This window comes from Oncorhynchus mykiss, chromosome 23 (genome assembly GCF_013265735.2).
Source record: "Oncorhynchus mykiss isolate Arlee chromosome 23, USDA_OmykA_1.1, whole genome shotgun sequence".
Classification (NCBI taxonomy): Eukaryota; Metazoa; Chordata; class Actinopteri; order Salmoniformes; family Salmonidae; genus Oncorhynchus; species Oncorhynchus mykiss.
Genome location: NC_048587.1, coordinates 61,793,963 through 61,817,095, shown reverse-complemented (window position 1 = coordinate 61,817,095; position 23,133 = coordinate 61,793,963). Strand labels below are relative to the sequence as shown.

Below are 23,133 nucleotides of genomic sequence, written 5' to 3'. Positions count from 1 at the left end.
CTCTGAGTCAGAGGTGAAGGAGTCATTTAACCCAATCCCTCTGAGTCAGAGGTGAAGGAGTCATTTAACCCAACCCCTCTGAGTCAGAGGTGAAGGAGTCATTTAACCCAACCCCTCTGAGTCAGAGGTGAAGGAGTCATTTAACCCAACCCCTCTGAGTCAGAGGTGAAGGAGTCATTTAACCCAATCCCTCTGAGTCAGAGGTGAAGGAGTCATTTAACCCAACCCCTCTGAGTCAGAGGTGAAGGAGTCATTTAACCCAACCCCTCTGAATCAGATGCCCGAAGCATCACGGAAAATACATTACAGACAAAAGTCTTTACAACGTGTGTGTGTGTGTGTGTGTGTGTGTGTGTGTGTGTGTGCATCTATTAGTTCCACATACATGTCAGTACATACACACAACAAGTAGGTCACATGGGGGAGAGGCGTTGAAACAAGGTTTGGCTGTTCACTATATAAGATGGAAGGGAGTTCCATGCACTCTGTAATGGCTCTGTAGAATACTGTACGTTTTCTTGAATTTGTTCTGGACCTGGGGACTGTGAAAAGACCCCTGGTGGCATGTCTGGTGGGGTAAGTGTGTGTCAGAGCTGTGTGTAAGTTGACTATGCAAACAATTAGGAATTTACAACACATTAATGTTTCTTATTAACAAAAGAAGCAATGCAGTCAGTCTCTCCTCAACTCTTAGCCAAGACAGACTGGCATAGTATTTATATCAGCCCTCTGATTAAACTGAAGAGCAAGACGTGCTGCTCTGTTCTGGGCCAGCTGCAGCTTAACTAGGTCTTTCTTTGCAGCACTTGACCACATCACTGGATAATAATCAAGATAAGATCAAACTAGAGCCTGCAGGACTTGCTTTGTGGAGTGTGGTGTCAAAAAAGCAGAGCATCTCTTTGTGTGTGTGTGTGTGTCACAGTGAGTGCAGCAGCCCATCCAATCAACACGCTCCAATTAAGAACACTAAGAACAAGCCTTCAACCAATGGAACACCATTGTGCTACACCATCGTGTTCCAGTCCATGGCTGTGGTGTTCAGACAATGGTCACATCATATATTGACTGTGTAGGAGCTGTTTTGGCTTGTTTATGTGTTGTGTATGAGTTGTCTGTCAAGGGTTATTTTTACTTGTTTTGTGCACTAGAGGGCACTATATTTTGGGGTCATAGGTCACTGGTCACGTGTGTATATATAGGTAGCACAGGTGGCCAGCAAGGGTTATCACAGGTGAGGAGAGCACATGCAGTTGTTACCGTATCACAGCTTATAGAATATCACAGCATGTGTACGTATCCCAAGAGAAAAAAAAACAGTTCTTTATTTCTTTCAAACAGGAACACTGGAGGACAAATGGGCCCCAAAAGAGGGAAACAAATATTATTAAGTCCAGTGACTCTTTGAAAATCTAATTATTTTACCTGCAGTCGTCTACGTTGCTGCCGGCAACGGCACTGGATGTGTAGAATCCCCGCAGCTTATTAATTTCAATTATTTCTACGCAGCCGGTGTAGTTGGAGAAGGGTTGGGCTCCCTTAGGGCGACAGAAACAATACTTTATTAGACTGTTGCTTTCAATAAGGTAGGCTACCAGGACACACATCACTACAATACTTTATTAGACTGTTGCTTTCAATAAGGTAGGCTACCAGGACACACATCACTACAATACTTTATTAGACTGTTACTTTCAATAAGGTAGGCTACCAGGACACACATCACTACAATACTTTATTAGACTGTTGCTTTCAATAAGGTAGGCTACCAGGACACACATCACTACAATACTTTATTAGACTGTTGCTTTCAATAAGGTAGGCTACCAGGACACACATCACTACAATACTTTATTAGACTGTTGCTTTCAATAAGGTAGGCTACCAGGACACACATCACTACAATACTTTATTAGACTGTTGCTTTCAATAAGGTAGGCTACCAGGACACACATCACTACAATACTTTATTAGACTGTTGCTTTCAATAAGGTAGGTAACCAGGACACACATCACTACAATACTTTATTAGACTGTTGCTTTCAATAAGGTAGGCTACCAGGACACACATCACTACAATACTTTATTAGACTGTTGCTTTCAATAAGGTAGGCTACCAGGACACACATCACTACAATACTTTATTAGACTGTTGCTTTCAATAAGGTAGGTAACCAGGACACACATCACTGAAAAGTAATATACTGTAGAACTGACTGATGTTGTCAACATATTGGAAGGAACCTAATAACCAAGCCAAGGATCCTTGTATAACGTATCGCTATAGTAGTACAAGACCCTCTTTAGAACCTTGTCCATTGCATACGTTACATTATCCCTGACATACATTACATTATACCTGACATACATTACATTATACCTGACATGTGTTACATTATCCCTGACATACATTACATTATACCTGACATACATTACATTATACCTGACATACATTACATTATCCCTGACATATGTTACATTACCACATGACATTTGTTACATTATCCATGACATACGTAACATTACCCCTGACATACATTACATTATCCCTGACATACATTACATTATCCCTGACATACATTACATTATCCCTAACATACGTTATATTATCCCTGACATACAGTACATTATCCCTGACATACGTTACATTATCCCTGACATACAGTACATTATCCCTGACATACGTTACATTATCCATGGCATACGTTATATTATCCATGACATGCATTACATTATCCCTAACATACGTTATATTATCCCTGACATACATTACATTATCCCTAACATACATTATATTATCCCTGACATACATTACATTATCCCTAACATACGTTATATTATCCATGACATGCATTACATTATCCCTGACATACGTTATATTATCCCTGACATACATTACATTATCCCTAACATACGTTATATTATCCCTGACATACATTACATTATCCCTAACATACGTTATATTATCCCTGATATACATTACATTATCCCTAACATACGTTATATTATCCCTGACATGCATTACATTATCCCTAACATACGTTATATTATCCCTGACATACATTACATTATCCCTAACATACGTTATATTATCCCTGACATACATTACATTATCCCTAACATACGTTATATTATCCCTGACATACATTACATTATCCCTAACATACGTTATATTATCCCTGACATACATTACATTATCCCTGACATACGTTATATTATCCCTGACATACATTACATTATCCCTTACATGCATTACATTATCCTTGACATGCATTACATGATCCTTGACATACATTACATTATTCCTGACTCGGCTAAATCAGTAACAGACACTCAGGGTTGTATGATGTCATACTGCAGCTATAGGGTGTGCCCCTCATTACCCCATACTCACTACATAGTGTACTACTTACTTTTGTCAAGGACCCATTGGGCTGTATTCAAAAGTGGTGCACTATATAGGGAATAGGGTGTTTTACACTATGCCTATGAAGAGTACTGGAGCAAATGGTATACAACAGGATTCTACGTAATACAATAGAAGTACCAGAAACTGTGTATTATGTTAAACACTTGGGTATTATGTATGTAGTAAACTGTGTACTATGTTAAACACTTGGGTATTATGTACGTAGTAAACTGTGTACTATGTTTAACACTTGGGTATTATGTATGTAGTAAACTGTGTACTATGTTAAACACTTGGGTATTATGTACGTAGTAAACTGTGTACTATGTTTAACACTTGGGTATTATGTATGTAGTAAACTGTGTACTATGTTAAACACTTGGGTATTATGTATGTAGTAAACTGTGTACTATGTTAAACACTTGGGTATTATGTATGTAGTAAACTGTGTATTATGTTAAACACTTGGGTATTATGTATGTAGTAAACTGTGTACTATGTTTAACACTTGGGTATTATGTATGTAGTAAACTGTGTACTATGTTTAACACTTGGGTATTATGTATGTAGTAAATTGCACTTCAATTACACCCCAAGGAGAGGAGGTTGTGTCAGCGACAAAAGAAAGAGCATGCACAATGCCTACCAAAATTATTAAAATAAACACATTTACTGTTACAAAGTGGGATAAAATTAGATTTTATTTGGATTTTATAGGGATTAAATTATATAGTATATATAACATCACATATTACTACCGATATGTATTGTCAATAGGTATAGACCTCAGAAACCACACTAACTCACCTGATATGGCAGGTATCGACGAGGCAAGCCCCCTATAAACAGATGGCTCGTTCTCTGTATGGTGAGTCCTGACCAGTAGTTGCTGGGCTGGCTTCTGACTCTCTCATACCCAGACACGACCACCTCCGCTTCGCATGGCGCCAGTTGTTGTCTGTAACAAATGTCCACAAGAAATATGTTCACAAGAAAAATGTTAACAATAAATATGTTCACAGGAAATATGTTCACAGGAAATACAGAGGTTCTCAATATACATTTCCAAACATTTCCAAATTAAAAAAACTAAACTAAATGTCATATTGGAATAGTCTCTGTATTATTAGAAAACCAACATTTTTAAAGGGTTGTAATATGTTTGCTTAATGAACGTAAATATTCAAAACTAATGATGGTGTTTTACATAAATATCACCAATGGACATTATAATACTAAACTGCCTTATTGTAATAGGTTTCTATTAGGCTTGCCTGAGGAGTACACAATTACTTTAACAGCTTTCCTAATGCTTATTTCATGACTGTTTTGCCTTCTTAATATCTTCACACAGAAAACAGGTTGAGCTGAGTGAGAAGGGTACTAATGAATACGACCAGTGTTTCCAAGGATACCAGGTATACACTATATATAAAAAAGTATGTGGCCACCCCTTCAAATTTGTGGATTCGGCTATTTCAGCCACATCCATTGTTGACAGGTGTATAAAATTGAGCACACAGCCATGCAATCTCCATTGACAAACATTTGGAGGTAGATTGGCCTCTGCCCTGCTAGAGCTGCCCCGGTCAACTGTAAGTGCTGTTGTTGTGAAGTGGAAATGTCTAGGAGCAAACAACGGCTCAGCTATGAATTGGTAGGCCACACAAGCTCACAGAAAGGGACCACTGAAAAGCGTAGCCTGTCCTTGGTTACAACACTCACTACCGAGTTCTAAACTGCCACTGGAAGCTACGTCACAATAACCGTTCGTCAGGAGCTTCATGAAATGGGTTTTCATGGACCCAGCAGCCGCACACAAGCCTTGTATCACCATGCGCAATGCCAAGAGTCGGCTGGAGGGGTGTAAAGCTCGCCACCATTGGACTCTGGAGCAGTGGAAACACGTTCTCTGGAGTGATGATTCACACTTTACCATCTGGTAGTCTGATGGAACGAATGCTACCTGCCCACATGTATAGTGTTTTGGAGGAGGAGGAATAATGGTCTGGGGCTGTTTTCCATGGTTCGGGCTAGGCCCCTTAGTTCCAGTGAAGGGAAATCTTAACGCGACAGCACACAATGACATTCTAGACTATTCTGTGCTTCCGACTTTGTGGCAACAGTTAGGGGAAAGCCCTTTCCAGTTTCAGCATGAAAATGCCCCCGTGCACAAAGTGAGGTCCATACAGAAATGGTTTGTCAAGATAGTTGTGGAAGAACTGGTCTGCACAGAGCCCTGACCGTAACCCCATCGAACACCATTGTGATTAATTGGAATGTCGACTGTGAGCCAGGCCTAATCGCCCAACATCAGTGCCCGACCTCACTAATGCTTGTGGCTGAATTGAAGCACGTCCCTGCAGCAATGGTCCAACATCTAGTGGAAAGCCTTCCCAGAAGAGTGGAGGCTGTTAGAGCAGCAAAGAGGGGACCAACTCCATATTAATGCCCATGATTTTGGAATGAGATGTTTGACGAGATGGTATCCACATACGTTTGGTCCTGCCGTGTATATTGTATACTGCATTGAGTTGAATCTAGGATATTACCCCTCTGGACTAACGTTGTAGCTACGTGACACATGCTGCAATACATCAACTTTCATTTCAACTTCTGGCTTGTACAACCTAAATGATGTTGAAACTCCAGCACTTTGGTAATGTTGAACATCGTCCCACAACGTAATGGATATCTTATAAGTCATGTTTTGGGTGGAAAGAGCTTCATCAGGGTTGCAACAAGCACCAACATGGCCTGTTGACTTAAGAGTCACGACGTGAGATTGCAGTGGTTAGGTTGAAGCTGTGTTATAATTACCAGATGTTTTTATGTGGATATGTTCCAAATGCCACCCTATTCCCTGTATAGGGCACTACTTTTGACCAGGGCATATAGGGAATAGGGTGTCATTTGGGACTCGATAGTTTAGTTCCCATAGTGTCTTTTCTCTTCCACTTGATTACAAATATGTCTCTGTTGATTGGATGCTCAACCGTGACAGAGTCACCAACAACATCCTCTCGTCTCCCTCCATCTTCAGCCAGCTATCCTCATTCATTTCAAAATGACACAGTTGGAGTGACATGTGAGAGGATATTGTAAGGCAAGCTTCGTCCGTCCACTCCGTCTGTCCGCCCCCCCTCTTCTCTCTCTCACTCTCACACTCACTCACTCACTCACTCACCCTCTCTTTCCATCCATCCCCCCACCCAGCCCCCTCCCCCTCTTTCACGTTCTCTCTCTTCAACTACAGGTGGCCATGCCTGCTGAGAGCAGCAAGGCTGACAGCATGGCTTGGAGGCTCATCATAACATTAAAGCACAAACACAGAGGAGCAGCACCATGATGTCTCAGACCTAGCTAATGTAATGTACTTCCACATCGAACACAAACTGAACCATATCATTATATCTATTCCCCATCAATGCTCCCAATCTAACACATTTTACCATAAATTAGGCCATTATAAATAGTTTATATATTCCCTATGTATAACAGAAATAGTACTGGTGATCGTTTATTTGGCAACCACTGACAAGGAGTTACCCTCCTGAGACACTCTGGCACCTTCTACCCATATGTCATCTAACCACATCCTCTCTACCCATATGTCATCTAACCACATCCTCTCTACCCATATGTCATCTAACCACATCCTCAATACCCATATGTCATCTAACCACATCCTCTCTAACCATATGTCATCTAACCACATCCTCAATACCCATATGTCATCTAACCACATCCTCTCTACCCATATGTCATCTAACCACATCCTCTCTAACCATATGTCATCTAACCACATCCTCTCTAACCATATGTCATCTAACCACATCCTCAATACCCATATGTCATCTAACCACATCCTCTCTAACCATATGTCATCTAACCACATCCTCTCTAACCATATGTCATCTAACCACATCCTCTCTACCCATATGTCATCTAACCACATCCTCTCTAACCATATGTCATCTAACCACATCCTCTCTACCCATATGTCATCTAACCACATCCTCTCTACCCATATGTCATCTAACCACATCCTCTCTACCCATATGTCATCTAACCACATCCTCTCTACCCATATGTCATCTAACCACATCCTCTCTACCCATATGTCATCTAACCACATCCTCTCTACCCATATGTCATCTAACAACATCCTCTCTACCCATATGTCATCTAACCACATCCTGTCTACCCATATGTCATCTAACCACATCCTCTCTACCCATATGTCATCTAACCACATCGTCAATACCCATATGTCATCTAACCACATCCTCTCTAACCATATGTCATCCGACTACATTCTCTCTAGCCATATGTCATCTGACTACATTCTGTCTACTAATCAGTCATCCGACCACATCCAAACATCATTCTCACATGATTCAGCAGGCATTAAGGCATGAATTGCCTTGCTAGAGCATAAACAGTAGCAGGGCATGGCATTCACAATCTTATTTATATTATAGACATGTTAGTTGTGTTCCAATATCCACACTAATATACCACATAGAATTCATGTCAGTATATTGCCTCATACTAAGTAGTATGCTAGTGAACATGTTGAAGAGAAATGGATCTTAAGCACGTACAAAATCCTAACATATTGTACAAATGCACATAATCATTTGTAACGTATCATACGAATTGGGTATCACTGTACACAATAGTGCACAACTTTATGGGACCCGTATTGACTCGTGAGTGCATCTTACCCCCGTATATATCCTCGTTATTGTTATGTCATTTTCTTGTGTTACTTTTCTGTATTTTTTTGTATATATTTTTTTTAACTTTAGTTTATTTTGTAAATATTTTCGTAACTATTTCTTGAACTATATTGTTGGTTAAGGGATTGCAAGTAACCATTTCACGGTAAGGTCCACACCTGTTGTATTTGGCGCATGTGACAAATAAAATTAGATTATGATTTGATTTGATAATGAAATATTGAACTAAAGTTAAGACGTAAGGATAGTGAATCAATGTGTTTTTAACATGGCACAGTTACTCAGGGATCATTTCATGTCTCAATCAAGGCTCAGAGTAATGAAACACTAGATGCTATCATGTCATGATATGTAAGGGTGGACTTCAGATACAGCAGGTAGCAGCTATCATGTCATGTAGACTGATATGTTAATTAAAAGTTTATTTTTTACTTCCTATCTGATCATTTTGACTCTGGTGGTATGGAGATTGAGAATAAGGTCTCATGTCTTTCAAATGCAGTACATAATCTACAGGATTCTTTCTATATGTGGATTTATCTCTGTCCCAACCGTCCTTTACAATAAGCTATTTCAACTATTTAGGGTGCCATGAGAATAAACCAATCATAAACAGCAGCTCCATAAACAGCAGCAACCACAACCAAAGGCCGGCCGATGAGACAGGGAAGCAGAGTCACATTTAACCTCAAGGTATTTTTATTCCACTTTCCTCTGGGCACTTATACCCTTTTATTTTATTATACCCTTCCATTTCCCCTCTTCCTTCCCCACTTACCTCCCCTCTTACCTCCCCTCTCCCCTCCCCTTCCCCTCTTCCTTCCCCACTTACCTCCCCTCTTACCTCCCCTCTCCCCTCCCCTTCCCCTCTTCCTTCCCCTCCCCTCTTCCTTCCCCTCTCCCCTCCCCTTCCCCTCTTCCTTCCCCTCCCCTCTTCCTTCCCCTCCCCTCTTCCTTCCCCTCTCCCCTCCCTCCCTTATTCCCTCCCCACCTCCACCCCTCTTCACTCCCCTCCCGCTTCCTTCCCCTCCCCTCTTCCTTCCCCTCATCCTTCCCCTCCCCTCATCCCTCCCCTCTTACCTCCCCTCCCGCTTCCTTCCCCTCCCCTCTTACCTCCCCTCCCGCTTCCTTCCCCTCTCCCCTCCCTCCCTTATTCCCTACCCACCTCCTCCTCCCCTCTTACCTCCCCTCCCGCTTCCTTCCCCTCCCCTCTTCCTTCCCCTCCCCTCTTCCTTCCCCTCCCCACTTCCTTCCCCTCTTCCTTCCCCTCTCCCCTCCCTCCCTTATTCCCTACCCACCTCCACCCCTCTTCACTCCCCTCCCCTCCCCATCCCCTCTTCCCTCCCTTCCCCTCCCCTCCCCATCCCCTCTTCCCTCCCTTCCCCTCCCCTCTTCCTTACCCTCATCCCTCCCCTCTCCCCTCCCTTCCCCTCCCCTTTTCCTTCTCCTACCCTCTTCCTTCCCCTCATCCCTCCCCTCCTCCCTCCCCTCTTCCCTCCCTTCTTCCTTCCCCTCTTCCCTCCCGTCATCCTTCCCCTCTTCCCTCCCGTCTTTCTTCCCCTCTCCCCTCCCTCTTCCCTCCCCACTTCCTTCCCCTCTTCCCTCGCCTCAACCCTCCGCTCCCCTCTTCCTTCCCCTTTTCCTTCAGCCTCTCCCCTACCCTCTTCAGACACCTTGTGCGTATTGGAGTCGGACAGCCAGCCTGCTCTGGACTGGAGCCTGAGCCATCACTGAGCCGAGCCGTGAGGATCCACTGGGAGATTTCCAAAGCTAATTCAGCCCCTTTTCCAAACAACAGGGGAGAGGAGATAATTACCTGATTCTGGGATAACTATGTGCAGCTGGAGGGTACTCTGTCCACAGATGTGCTTCCCCTTCCTCCCTCTTTCATTACATCCCTCTATCCCTCCCTCCCTGGTGCCTACTGATACCCCCTCGTCGAGGGGAGGGATGGAAGGATGGAGAGAGGGAGGGAGGTCTAGGAAGCAATCAACCCTGATTTGTTAAACCTGTCATTTGCAGGCTGGCTGTGTGGTGTTTGGTGGCTGTGGCACAACTATCGGGGTGAGAGAGAAGAGAGAGAGACCCGGGGCTACCTAAGTCCTTCCTCCAGAGCCGGCGCGGAAAGAGAGAGATGGAGGATGTGGAGGAGGGAAGGAGGGAGGATGTGGAGGAGGGAGGGAGGTGGTTAATTTAGGATCGCTCTGCCAGAGAAAAAGGACTGCCTGGCCTCTAGCCAGAGGGCACCAGGCCCCTCAGACAGACAGAGTCCTTGAGAAGCATTACAAATGGCATCCTATTCCCAATTTAGTGCACTACTTTTGTCAAAAGTACTGGAATATGTAGGGAATAGAGTTCCATTTGGGACACCACCCTTCAGAAGCCATGCAGCCCCAGCCTCTGGGGATTTCTATTCAACATATTGAAATTCGTCTTGGACGGGAAGATCTATTAAAAGGTTCAAACGTTATAATGAAGCAGGCTGGTGGACAGGTGGGTGAAGCAGTGATGTTGGGGATGGATAGAGGGAAGGAGGGAGGGATGGAGGCCCATCCTTGTCCCAGTGGTGGCTCTATCTCTGGATCAGACAGAGATGGAGGCTGTGGTCATCAGCCCATCACTAAAGATTTGCTTTAGTCGAGGTGAAGCTTGGAGACCTGTTTTCTCCTCTCCCTCCCTGTGTCTCTACACTGGTTATGCCAGCTCTCCCTCTTCCCTCCCTCTTTCTCTACACTGGTTATGCCAGCTCTCCCTCATTTCCTCCCTCTTTCTCTACACTGGTTATGCCAGCTCTCCCTCTTTCTCTACACTGGTTATGCCAGCTCTCCCTCATTCCCTCCCTCTTTCTCTACACTGGTTATGCCAGTTTTCCCTCTCCCTCCCTCCCTCTGTGTCTACACTGGTTATGCCAGTTCTCCCTCTCCCTCCCTCCATCCCTCTGTGTCTACACTGGTTATGACAGCTCTCCCTCATTCCCTCCCTCCCTCCCTCTGTGTCTACACTGGTTATGCCAGCTCTCCCTCTTCCCTCCCTCTGTCTCTACACTGGTTATGACAGCTCTCCCTCCCTCCCTCTGTGTCTACACTGGTTATGACAGCTCTCCCTCATTCCCTCCCTCCCTCCCTCTGTCTCTACACTGGTTATGCCAGCTCTCCCTCTTCCCTCCCTCTGTCTCTACACTGGTTATGCCAGTTTTCCCTCTCCCTCCCTCCCTCTGTGTCTATACTGGTTATGACAGCTCTCCCTCATTCCCTCCCTCCCTCCCTCTGTGTCTACACTGGTTATGCCAGCTCTCCCTCTTCCCTCCCTCTGTCTCTACACTGGTTATGACAGCTCTCCCTCATTCCCTCCCTCCCTCCCTCTGTCTCTACACTGGTTATGCCAGCTCTCCCTCTTCCCTCCCTCTGTCTCTACACTGGTTATGCCAGTTTTCCCTCTCCCTCCCTCCCTCTGTGTCTATACTGGTTATGCCAGTTCTCCCTCTCCCTCCCTCCCTCTGTGTCTACACTGGTTATGCCAGTTCTCCCTCTCCCTCCCTCTCTCTCTAATCAGAAACTGTGGATTGATGGCAGCATTCACACAAAACTGAAACCGCGAACCACTGCATTTAATCATGGCAAGGCTCCTGGAAACATGACTGAATACAAACAGTGTAGTTATTCCTTTCTCAAGGCAATCAAACAAGCAAAGCGTCAGTATAGAGACAAAGTGGAGTCGCAATTCAACGGATTCAGACACGAGACATATGTGGCAGGGTCTACAGTCAATCACGGACTACAAAAAGAAAACCAGCCCCGTCGCAGACATCGACGTCTTGCTCCCAGACAAACTAAACAACTTCTCTGTGCGCTTTGAGGACAACACAGTGCCACCGACACGGCCCGCTACCATAGACTGTGGGCTTTCCTTCTCCATGGCCGACATGAGTAAAACATTTAAACGTGTTAACCCTCGCAAGGCTGCCGGCCCAGACGGCATCCCTAGCCGCGTCCTCAGAGCATGCGCAGACCAGCTGGCTGGTGTGTTTACGGACATATTCAATCAATCCCTATCCCAGTCTGTTGCCCCCACATGCTTCAAGATGGCCAGCATTGTTCCTGTTCACAAGAAATCTAAGGTAACTTAAATAAATGACTATTGCCCCGTTGCACTCACTTCTGTCATCATGAAGTGCTTTGAGAGACTAGTCAAGGATCAGATCACCTCCACCCTACCTGACACCCTAGACCCACTCCAATTTGCTTACCGCCCCAATAGGTCCACAGACGACGCAATCACACTGCACTAACCCATCTGGACAAGAGGAATACCTATGTAAGAATGTTGTTCATCGACTACAGCTCAGCATTTAACACCACAGTACCCTCCAAACTCGTCATTAAGCTCTAGACCCTGGGTCTCAACCCCACCCTGTGCAACTGGGTCCTGGACTTCCTGATGGGCCGCCCCCAGTTGGTGAAGGTAGGAAACAACATCTCCACCCCACTGATCCTCAACACTGGGGCCCCACAATAGTGCGTTCTCAGCCCTCTCCTGTACTCCCTGTTCACCAATGACTGCGTGGCCACGCACACTTCCAACTCAATAATCAAGTTTGCAGACGATACTACAGTGGTAGGCCTGATTACCAACAACAATGAGACAGCCAACAGGGAGGAGGTGAGGGCCCTCGGAGTGTGGTGTCAGGAAAATGACCTCACACTCAACGTCAACAAAACAAAGGAGATGATTGTGGACTTCAGGAAACAGCAGATGGAGCACCCCCCTATCCACGTCAACGGGACAGTAGTGGAGAAGGTGGAAAGTTTTAAGTTCCTCAGTGTACACATCACGGACAAACTGAAATGGTCCACCCACACAGACAGCGTGGTGAAGAAGGTGCAACAGCACCTCTTCAACCCCAGGAGGCTGAAGAAATTTGTCTTGTCACCTAAATTCCTCACAAACTTTTACAGATGCACAATCGAGAGCATCCTGTCGGGCTGTATCACCGCCTGGTATGGCAACTGAACTGCTCTCAACCGCAATGCTCTCCAGAGGGTGGTGTGGTCTGCACAACGCATCACCGGGGCAAACTACCTGCCCTCCAGGACACCTACAGCACCCGTTGTTGCAGGAAGGCCAAAAAGATAATCAAGGACAACAACCACCCGAGCCACTGCCTGTTAACCTCGCTTTCATCCAGAAGGCGAGGTCAGTACAGGAGCATCAAAGTTGGGACCGAGAGACTGAAAAACAGCTTCTATCTCAAGGCCTGTTCAGACTGTTAAACAGCCACCACTAACATAAAGAGGCTGCTGCCAACATACTGACTCAAACCACTGGCCACTTTAATTAATAAATGGATTTAATAAAGGTATCACTAGTCACTTTAAATAATTCCACTTTAATAATGTTTACATATCCTACATTACTCATCTCATATGTATGCAGGTATGTATGTATGTATGTATGTATGTATGTATGTATGTATGTATGTATGTATGTATGTGTGTATACAGTATTTTATACCATCTATTGTATCTTGTCTATGCCGCACGGCCATCTCAAATTCATATATTTTTATTTACATATTCTTATTCCATCCCCTTACATTGTGTGTGTATAACGTAATCATTGTGAATTTGTTAAATTCCTTGTTAGATATCACTGCATTGTCAGAACTAGAATCATAAACATTTCGCTCCAGTCGCAATAACATCCGCTAACAATGTGTATGTGACCAATACAATTTGATTTGATTATGCCAGCTCTCCCTCTTCCCTCCTTCTCTCTCTACCCTGATTATTCCAGCCATCCCTCTCCCTCTCTATCTCTACACTGGTTATGCCAGCTCTCCCCTCTCTCTATCTCTACACTGGTTATGCCAGCTCTCCCTCTCTACACTCGTTATGCCAGCTCTCCCTCTCTCTGTCTCTACACTGGTTATGCCAGCTCTCCCTCCCTCTGTCTCTACACTGGTTATGCCAGCTCTCCCTCTCTACACTGGTTATGCCAGCTCTCCCTCTCTCTGTCTCTACACTGGTTATGCCAGCTCTCCCTCTCTACACTGGTTATGCCAGCTCTCCCTCTCTCTGTCTCTACACTGGTTATGCCAGCTCTCCCTCTCTCTGTCTCTACACTGGTTATGCCAGCTCTCTCTCTCTATCTCTACACTGGTTATGCCAGCTCTCCCTCTCTACACTCGTTATGCCAGCTCTCCCTCTCTCTGTCTCTACACTGGTTATGCCAGCTCTCCCTCCCTCTGTCTCTACACTGGTTATGCCAGCTCTCTCTCTCTCTGTCTCTAAACTGGTTATGCCAGCTCTCTCTCTCTCTGTCTCTAAACTGGTTATGCCAGCTCTCTCTCTCTCTGTCTCTACACTGGTTATGCCAGCTCTCCCTCTCTGTCTCTACACTGGTTATGCCAGCTCTCCCTCTCTCTATCTCTATACTGGTTATGCCAGCTCTCCCTCTCTCTATCTCTATACTGGTTATGCCAGCTCTCCCTCTCTCTATCTCTATACTGGTTATGCCAGCTCTCCCTCTCCCCTCCCTCTGTCTCTACACTGGTTATGCCAGCTCTCCCTCTCTCTATCTCTACACTGGTTATGCCAGCTCTCCCTCCCTCTGTCTCTACACTGGTTATGCCAGCTCTCCCTCTCTATCTCTACACTGGTTATGCCAGCTCTCCCTCTCCCCTCCCTCCGTCTCTACACTAGTTATGCCAGCTCTCCCTCGCCCTCCCTCTGTCTCTACACTGGTTATGCCAGCTCTCCCTCTCTCTATCTCTACACTCGTTATGCCAGCTCTCTCTCTCTCTATCTCTAAACTGGTTATGCCAGCTCTCTCTCTCTCTGTCTCTACACTGGTTATGCCAGCTCTCCCTCTCTACACTCGTTATGCCAGCTCTCTCTCTCTCTCTGTCTCTATACTGGTTATGCCAGCTCTCCCTCTCTCTCTATCTCTACACTGGTTATGCCAGCTCTCCCTCTCTCTCTATCTCTACACTGGTTATGCCAGCTCTCTCTCGCTCTGTCTCTACACTGGTTATGCCAGCTCTCCCTCTATCTCTACACTGGTTATGCCAGCTCTCTCTCGTTCTGTCTCTACACTGGTTATGCCAGCTCTCTCTCGTTCTGTCTCTACACTGGTTATGCCAGCTCTCCCTCTCTCTATCTCTACACTGGTTATTCTCGCTCTGTCTCTACACTGGTTATGCCAGCTCTCCCTCTCCCCTCCCTCCGTCTCTACACTGGTTATGCCAGCTCTCCCTCTCCCCTCTATTTCTACACTGGTTATGCCAGCTCTCCCTCTCTCTGTCTCTACACTGGTTATGCCAGCTCTCCCTCTCTCTGTCTCTATACTGGTTATGCCAGCTCTCCCTCTCCCCTCGCTCTGTCTCTACACTGGTTATGCCAGCTCTCCCTCTCTCTGTCTCTACACTGGTTATGCCAGCTCTCCCTCTCTCTGTCTCTATACTGGTTATGCCAGCTCTCCCTCTCCCCTCTCTCTGTCTCTACACTGGTTATGCCAGCTCTCCCTCTCTCTGTCTCTACACTGGTTATGCCAGCTCTCTCTCTCTCTGTCTCTACACTGGTTATGCCAGCTCTCCCTCTCTCTGTCTCTACACTGGTTATGCCAGCTCTCCCTCTCTCTGTCTCTACACTGGCTGCTGCCAGGGCGTAATGATGGATTTGTGCTGCTGTTGCATTTTCAAGTGATGCTGGTTTTTATTCAATTGAAAAACAGACATGACAGACTAATACACTTAAAATGAGGAATTGGCATCAAGTCACAGCCAGCAGCCCTTAGCCTTAAATGAGAAACATTTTGAAGCTGCAGGGCCACTTTTATTACTTTAGAGCGCTGATCAGTTTATCATTTTGAAACTGCCTAACTCTTGTCATTCACTGGAGATATTGTATTTTGACACCCCAAAACAACTTAGGAACATATTGGGCATGTCAATCGGTACAAATTCATATCTCAAGCTAATTCTATGAGGCTTATGATGTTGTATTTACCATGTCATTACAGGTTTGTAAACCATTCTGATGATTCTTTAGGCCTACAGGTATAATGCTTCGTTACAACTTGTTTTAACCATGTACCAGCCTCTATGCAGTAGGCTTATGTTTTCATTAAAGGCCCAGTGCAGTCAAAAACTGAATTTGTCTGTGTTTTATATACATTTCCACACTATGAGGCTGGAATAATACTGTGGAATTGTGAAAATGATGATAATGCCCTTTTAGTGTATGAGTTGTTTGAAAAGACTGCCTGAAATTTCAGCCTGTTTTGTTTGGTGGGATGGAGTTTTGGCCTGCCTGGTGACATCACCAAACGTAAATTAGTTATTAGACCAACAAGAAAGAGAGTTCCAAACCTCTCTGCCTATAACAGCTGGTTTTCAGTGTCCCCTCCCCACTCAGACCACTCCCAGGCAGTCCTAGCAAAATTATTGCTTGAGAAATTGCTCTTTGCTAAGAATTTGAATTGAAAACAAATCACAGTAAGGTACTTAATTGTTACCAAGAAATGATTTGATATTTAGATTGAAACAGCTTCATTGGATCTTTAGGAGGTGGTTTCCCAGACATAGATTAAACCCTGTCCTGATTCTCCATTCAAAGCACTTTTTTGTCCAGGACTAGGATTATTCTGTATATGGAAAAGCGGCCCAACATCCCTAAGAAAGTAAACCCACCTGACGTAGACGATGTATGGATTGCCGTCGTCAACACGGATGAATGTATTGATCCTTCTGATCCCTTCCTCTCGGTTACAGGAGAAGACATACTGAAACACAGTACAGAAAATAAACAGTCTACATGGTGCATCAGAACAGGGTGATGATAATAGTCTGCTACATGGTACATCAGAACAGGGTGATGATAATAATCTGCTACATGGTGCATCAGAACAGGGTGATGATAATAGTCTGCTACATGGTGCATCAAAACAGGGTGATGATAATAGTCTGCTACATCAGAACAGGGTGATGATAATAATCTGATACATGATGCATCAGAACAGGGTGATGATAATAGTCTGATACATACTACATCCGAACAGGGTGATGATAATAGTCTGCTACATCAGAACAGGGTGATGATAATAGTCTCCTACATGTGGCATCAGAACAAGGTGATGATGATAGTCGGATACATGGTGCATCAGAACAGGGTGGTGATAAAAGTCTGCTACATCAGAACAGGGTGATGATAATAGTCTGCTACATGGTACATCAGAACAGGGTGATGATAATAATCTGCTACATGGTACATCAGAACAGGGTGATGATAATAGTCTGCTACATGGTGCATCAGAACAGGGTGATGATAATAGTCTGCTACATCAGAACAGGGTGATGATAATAGTCTGATACATGGTGAATCAGAACAGGGTGATGATAATAGTCTGGTACATCAGAACAGGGCGATGATAATAGTCTGCTACATGTGGCACCAGAACAGGGTGATGATAATAGTCTGCTACATGGTGCATCAGAACAGGGTGATGATAATAGTCTGCTACATGGTGCATCAGAACAGGGTGATGATAATAGTCTGATACATCAGAACAGGATGATGATAATAGTCTGCTACATCAGAACAGGGTGATGATAATAGTCTGCTACATGTGGCACCAGAACAGGGTGATGATAATAGTCTGATACATCAGAACAGGGTGATGATAATAGTCTGCTACATCAGAACAGGGTGATGATAATAGTCTGCTACATGTGGCATCAGAACAGGGTGATGATAATAGTCTGCTACATGGTGCATCAAAACAGGGTGAGGATAATAGTCTGCTACATCAGAACAGGGTGATGATAATAATCTGATACATACTACATCCAAACAGGGTGATGATAATAGTATGCTACATGGTGAATCAGAACAGGGTGATGATAATAGTCTGCTACATAAGAACAGGGTGATGATAATAATCTGCTACATGTGGCATCAGAACAGGGTGATGATAATAGTCTGCTACATGGTGCATCAGAACAGGGTGATGATAATAGTCTGCTACATGGTGCATCAAAACAGGGTGATGACAATAGTCTGCTACATCAGAAACGGGTGATGATAATAATCTGATACATGATATATCAGAACAGGGTGATGATAATAGTCTGATACATACTACATCCGAACAGGGTGATGATAATAGTCTGCTACATCAGAACAGGGTGATGATAATAGTCTGCTACATGTGGCATCAGAACAAGGTGATGATGATAGTCGGATACATGGTACATCAGAACAGGGTGATGATAATAGTCTCCTACATGTGGCATCAGAACAGGGTGATGATGATAGTCGGATACATGGTGCATCAGAACAGGGTGGTGATAAAAGTCTGCTACATCAGAACAGGGTGATGATAATAGTCTGCTACATGGTACTTCAGAGGAGGGTGATGCAAATAGTCTGCTACATGGTACATAAGAACAGGGTGATGATAATAGTCTGCTACATGGTACATCAGAACAGGGTGATGATAATAATCTGCTACATGGTACATCAGAACAGGGTGATGATAATAGTCTGCTACATGGTGCATCAGAACAGGGTGATGATAATAGTCTGCTACATGGTGCATCAAAACAGGGTGATGATAATAGTCTGCTACATCAGAACAGGGTGATGATAATAATCTGATACATGATGCATCAGAACAGGGTGATGATAATAGTCTGATACATACTACATCCGAACAGGGTGATGATAATAGTCTGCTACATCAGAACAGGGTGATGATAATAGTCTGCTACATAAGAACAGGGTGATGATAATAATCTGATACATGATGCATCAGAACAGGGTGATGATAATAGTCTGATACATACTACATCCGAACAGGGTGATGATAATAGTCTGCGACATGGTGCATCAAAACAGGGTGATGATAATAGTCTGCTACATCAGAACAGGGTGATGATAATAATCTGATACATGATGCATCAGAACAGGGTGATGATAATAGTCTGATACATACTACATCCGAACAGGGTGGTGATAAAAGTCTGCTACATCAGAACAGGGTGATGATAATAATCTGCTACATGGTACATCAGAACAGGGTGATGATAATAATCTGCTACATGGTACATCAGAACAGGGTGATGATAATAGTCTGATACACCAGAACAGGGTGATGATAAGAATCTGCTACATGGTACATCAGAGGAGGGTGATGCAAATAGTCTGCTACATGGTACATAAGAACAGGGTGATGATAATAGTCTGCTACATGGTACATCAGAACAGGGTGATGATAATAATCTGCTTCATGGTGCATCAGAACAGGGTGATGATAATAGTCTGCTACATGGTGCATCAGAACAGGGTGATGATAATAGTCTGATACACCAGAACAGGGTGATGATAATAGTCTGCTACATGGTACATCAGAACAGGGTGATGATAATAGTCTGCTACATGGTACATCAGAACAGGGTGATGATAATAGTCTGCTACATGGTGCATCAGAACAGGGTGATGATAAGAGTCTGATACATGGTACATCAGAACAGGGTGATGATAATAGTCTGCTACATGGTACATCAGAACAGGGTGATGATAATAGTCTGATACATGGTGCATCAGAACAGGGTGATGATAAGAGTCTGATAAATGGTACATCAGAACAGGGTGATGATAATAGTCTGATAAATGGTACATCAGAACAGGGTGATGATAATAGTCTGCTACATGGTGCATCATAACAGGGTGATGATAATAGTATGCTATATCAGAACAGGGTGATGATAATAGTCTGCTACATGGTGCATCATAACAGGGTGATGATAATAGTATGCTATATCAGAACAGGGTGATGATAATAGTCTGATACATGGTACATCAGAACAGGGTGATGCTAATAGTCTGCTACATCAGAACAGGGTGATGATAATAGTCTGCTACATGATGCATCAGAACAGGGTGATGATAATAGTCTGATACACCAGAACAGGGTGATGATAAGAGTCTGCTACATGGTACATCAGAGGAGGGTGATGCAAATAGTCTGCTACATGGTACATAAGAACAGGGTGATGATAATAGTCTGCTACATGGTACATCAGAACAGGGTGATGATAATAATCTGCTACATGGTACATCAGAACAGGGTGATGATAATAGTCTGCTACATGGTGCATCAGAACAGGGTGATGATAATAGTCTGATACACCAGAACAGGGTGATGATAATAGTCTGCTACATGGTACATCAGAACAGGGTGATGATAATAGTCTGCTACATGGTGCATCAGAACAGGGTGATGATAAGAGTCTGATACATGGTACATCAGAACAGGGTGATGATAATAGTCTGCTACATGGTACATCAGAACAGGGTGATGATAATAGTCTGATACATGGTGCATCAGAACAGGGTCATGATAATAGTATGCTACATCAGAACAGGGTGATGATAAGAGTCTGATAAATGGTACATCAGAACAGGGTGATGATAATAGTCTGATAAATGGTACATCAGAACAGGGTGATGATAATAGTCTGCTACATGGTGCATCATAACAGGGTGATGATAATAGTATGCTATATCAGAACAGGGTGATGATAATAGTCTGCTACATGGTGCATCATAACAGGGTGATGATAATAGTATGCTATATCAGAACAGGGTGATGATAATAGTCTGATACATGGTACATCAGAACAGGGTGATGCTAATAGTCTGCTACATCAGAACAGGGTGATGATAATAGTCTGCTACATGATGCATCAGAACAGGGTGATGATAATAGTCTGCTACATGGTGCATCAGAACAGGGTGATGATAATAGTCTGCTACATGATGCATCAGAACAGGGTGATGATAACAGTCTGCTACATCAGAACAGGGTGATGATAATAGTCTGCTACATCAGAACAGGGTGATGATAATATTCTGCTACATAGTGCATCAATTGTTTGGTAAAAAACATACCACAAAGCACTATAGTCCACAAAACATGCACAATTCTAGGCTGCATCAGCCGATATAGGCAGTAAAGTACTGTAAACAACAATGAAACAGAAAATAATCAAAGACTTCATAGAGACTAGAAACATAGAGGCTGTGTCCCAAACATAACCCTATGTAGTCTGTTGACCAGAGCCCATAGGGCCTCCCATAGCAGATAGAGAGAATAGGGTGCCATTTGGGACAAAACCTTTATCTTTCAAGTTATTGAGTCTCATGAGCCCTGGTCAAAAGAAGTGCACTATATAGGGAATAGGGTGCCATTTGGTACTCAGAAAAAAGCCTCACCTGTAGCATTCCCTCCTGGATGAAGAGTTTCATGAAAAAGAAGCCCCTGGTCACTGCTCCTTGGTCAACGTACAGGATGGTCCCCTGGGCCTCCTGGGTCTGAAACCTCACAGTGATGTTGTTGTTGGCACCAAGGTCTATGCCCTCAAACTCCAAGTAGGAATTACCAGAGTACTGGACGTAGCTGGAGTCTGGAGATGGGAAAAGGGGGTGGGAGAGAGACGGGGAGATGACGAGCAACTTAGAAAAGTGTAATATTTCACAAAACACCCTCACAGTACAGAGCACTGAGAAATTGGCTATTGTGTCGAATGTATAGAAGTGATGATTTTGTCTCCTATATATTGTCTGTATCTTATGGGGAGGCAGGTAGCCTAGTGGTTAGAGCGTTGGGCCAGTAACTGAAAGGTTGCTAGATCGAATCCCCGAGCTGACAAGGTAAAAATATGCAGTTCTGCCCCTGAACAAGGCAGTTAACCCTATTCTAGGCTGGCATTGCAAATACGAATTTGTTCTTAACTGACTTCATGAGTTAATATAAATAAATACCTTGTTGGAACTGTTGAAGTTGAAAGTTTACATACACCTTAGCCAAATACATTTAAACTCACTTTTTCACAATTTCTGACATTTAATCCTAGTAAAAAATTCCCTGTTTTAGGCCAGTTAGGATCACCACTTTATTTTAAGAGTGTGAAATGTCAGAATAATAGTAGAGCGAATTATTTATTTCAGCTTTTATTTCTTTCATCACATTCAGAAGTGGGTCAGAAGTTTACATACACTCAATTAGTATTTGGTAGCATTACATTTAAATTGTTTAACTTGGGTCAAACGTTTCGGGTAGCCTCCAACAAGCTTCCCACAATAAGTTGGGTGAATTTTGCCCATTCCTCCTGACAGAGCTGGTGTAACTGAGTCAGGTTTGTAGGCCTCCTTGCTCACACATGCTTTTTCAGTTCTGAAAAACAAATAGAACAAATGTTCTATAAGATTGAGGTCAGGGCTTTGTGATGGCCACTCCAATACCTTGACTTTGTTGTCCTTAAGCCATTTTGCCACAACTTTGGAAGCATGCTTGGGGTCATTGTCCATTTGGAAGACCCATTTGCAACCAAGCATTAACTTCCTGACTGATGTCTTGAGATGTTGCTTCAATATATGCACAACATTTTTCCTCACTCATCATGCCATCTATTTCGTGAAGTGCACCAGTCCCTCCTGCAGCAAAGCTACCCCACAACATGATGCTGCCACCCCTGTGCTTCACAGCTTGCAAGCCTTCCCATTTTTCCTCCAAACATCAGACCAGAGGACAGTTCTCCAAATAGTACAATCTTTGTCCCCATGTGCAGTTGCAAACGATAGTCTGGCTTTTTCATGGCGGTTGTGGAGCAGTGGCTTCTTCCATGATGAGCGGCCTTTCAGATTGTGTCGATATAGGACTCGTTTTACTGTGGATATAGATACTTTGTACCTGTTTCCTCCAGCATCTTCACAAGGTCCTTTGCTGTTGTTCTGGGATTGATTTGCACTTTTCGCACCAAAGTACGTTCATCTCTAGGAGACAGAACACGTCTCCTTCCTGAGCGGTATGACGGCTGCGTGGTATCATGGTGTTTATACTTGCGTACTATTGTTTGTACAGAGGAACGCAGTACCTTTAGGCGTTTGGAAATTGCTCCCAAGGATGAACAAGATTTGT

General features: G+C 43.9%; 1 protein-coding gene across 1 annotated transcript in view; it reads right to left on the bottom strand.

Moving 5' to 3' along the window:
- Nucleotides 1-1,421: 1,421 nt before the first annotated feature.
- The window catches only part of LOC118943839 (protein eyes shut homolog), a 71,926-nt gene continuing 50,214 nt past the window's right edge, over nt 1,422-23,133 (bottom strand). The window contains exons 7-10 of the mRNA XM_036959920.1: nt 21,429-21,619; nt 16,844-16,935; nt 4,217-4,367; nt 1,422-1,538 (exon numbers count right to left, since the gene is read on the bottom strand). Coding sequence (XP_036815815.1) covers nt 1,422-1,538; nt 4,217-4,367; nt 16,844-16,935; nt 21,429-21,619 — 551 coding nt within the window. The remainder of the gene's footprint in view (nt 1,539-4,216; nt 4,368-16,843; nt 16,936-21,428; nt 21,620-23,133) is intronic.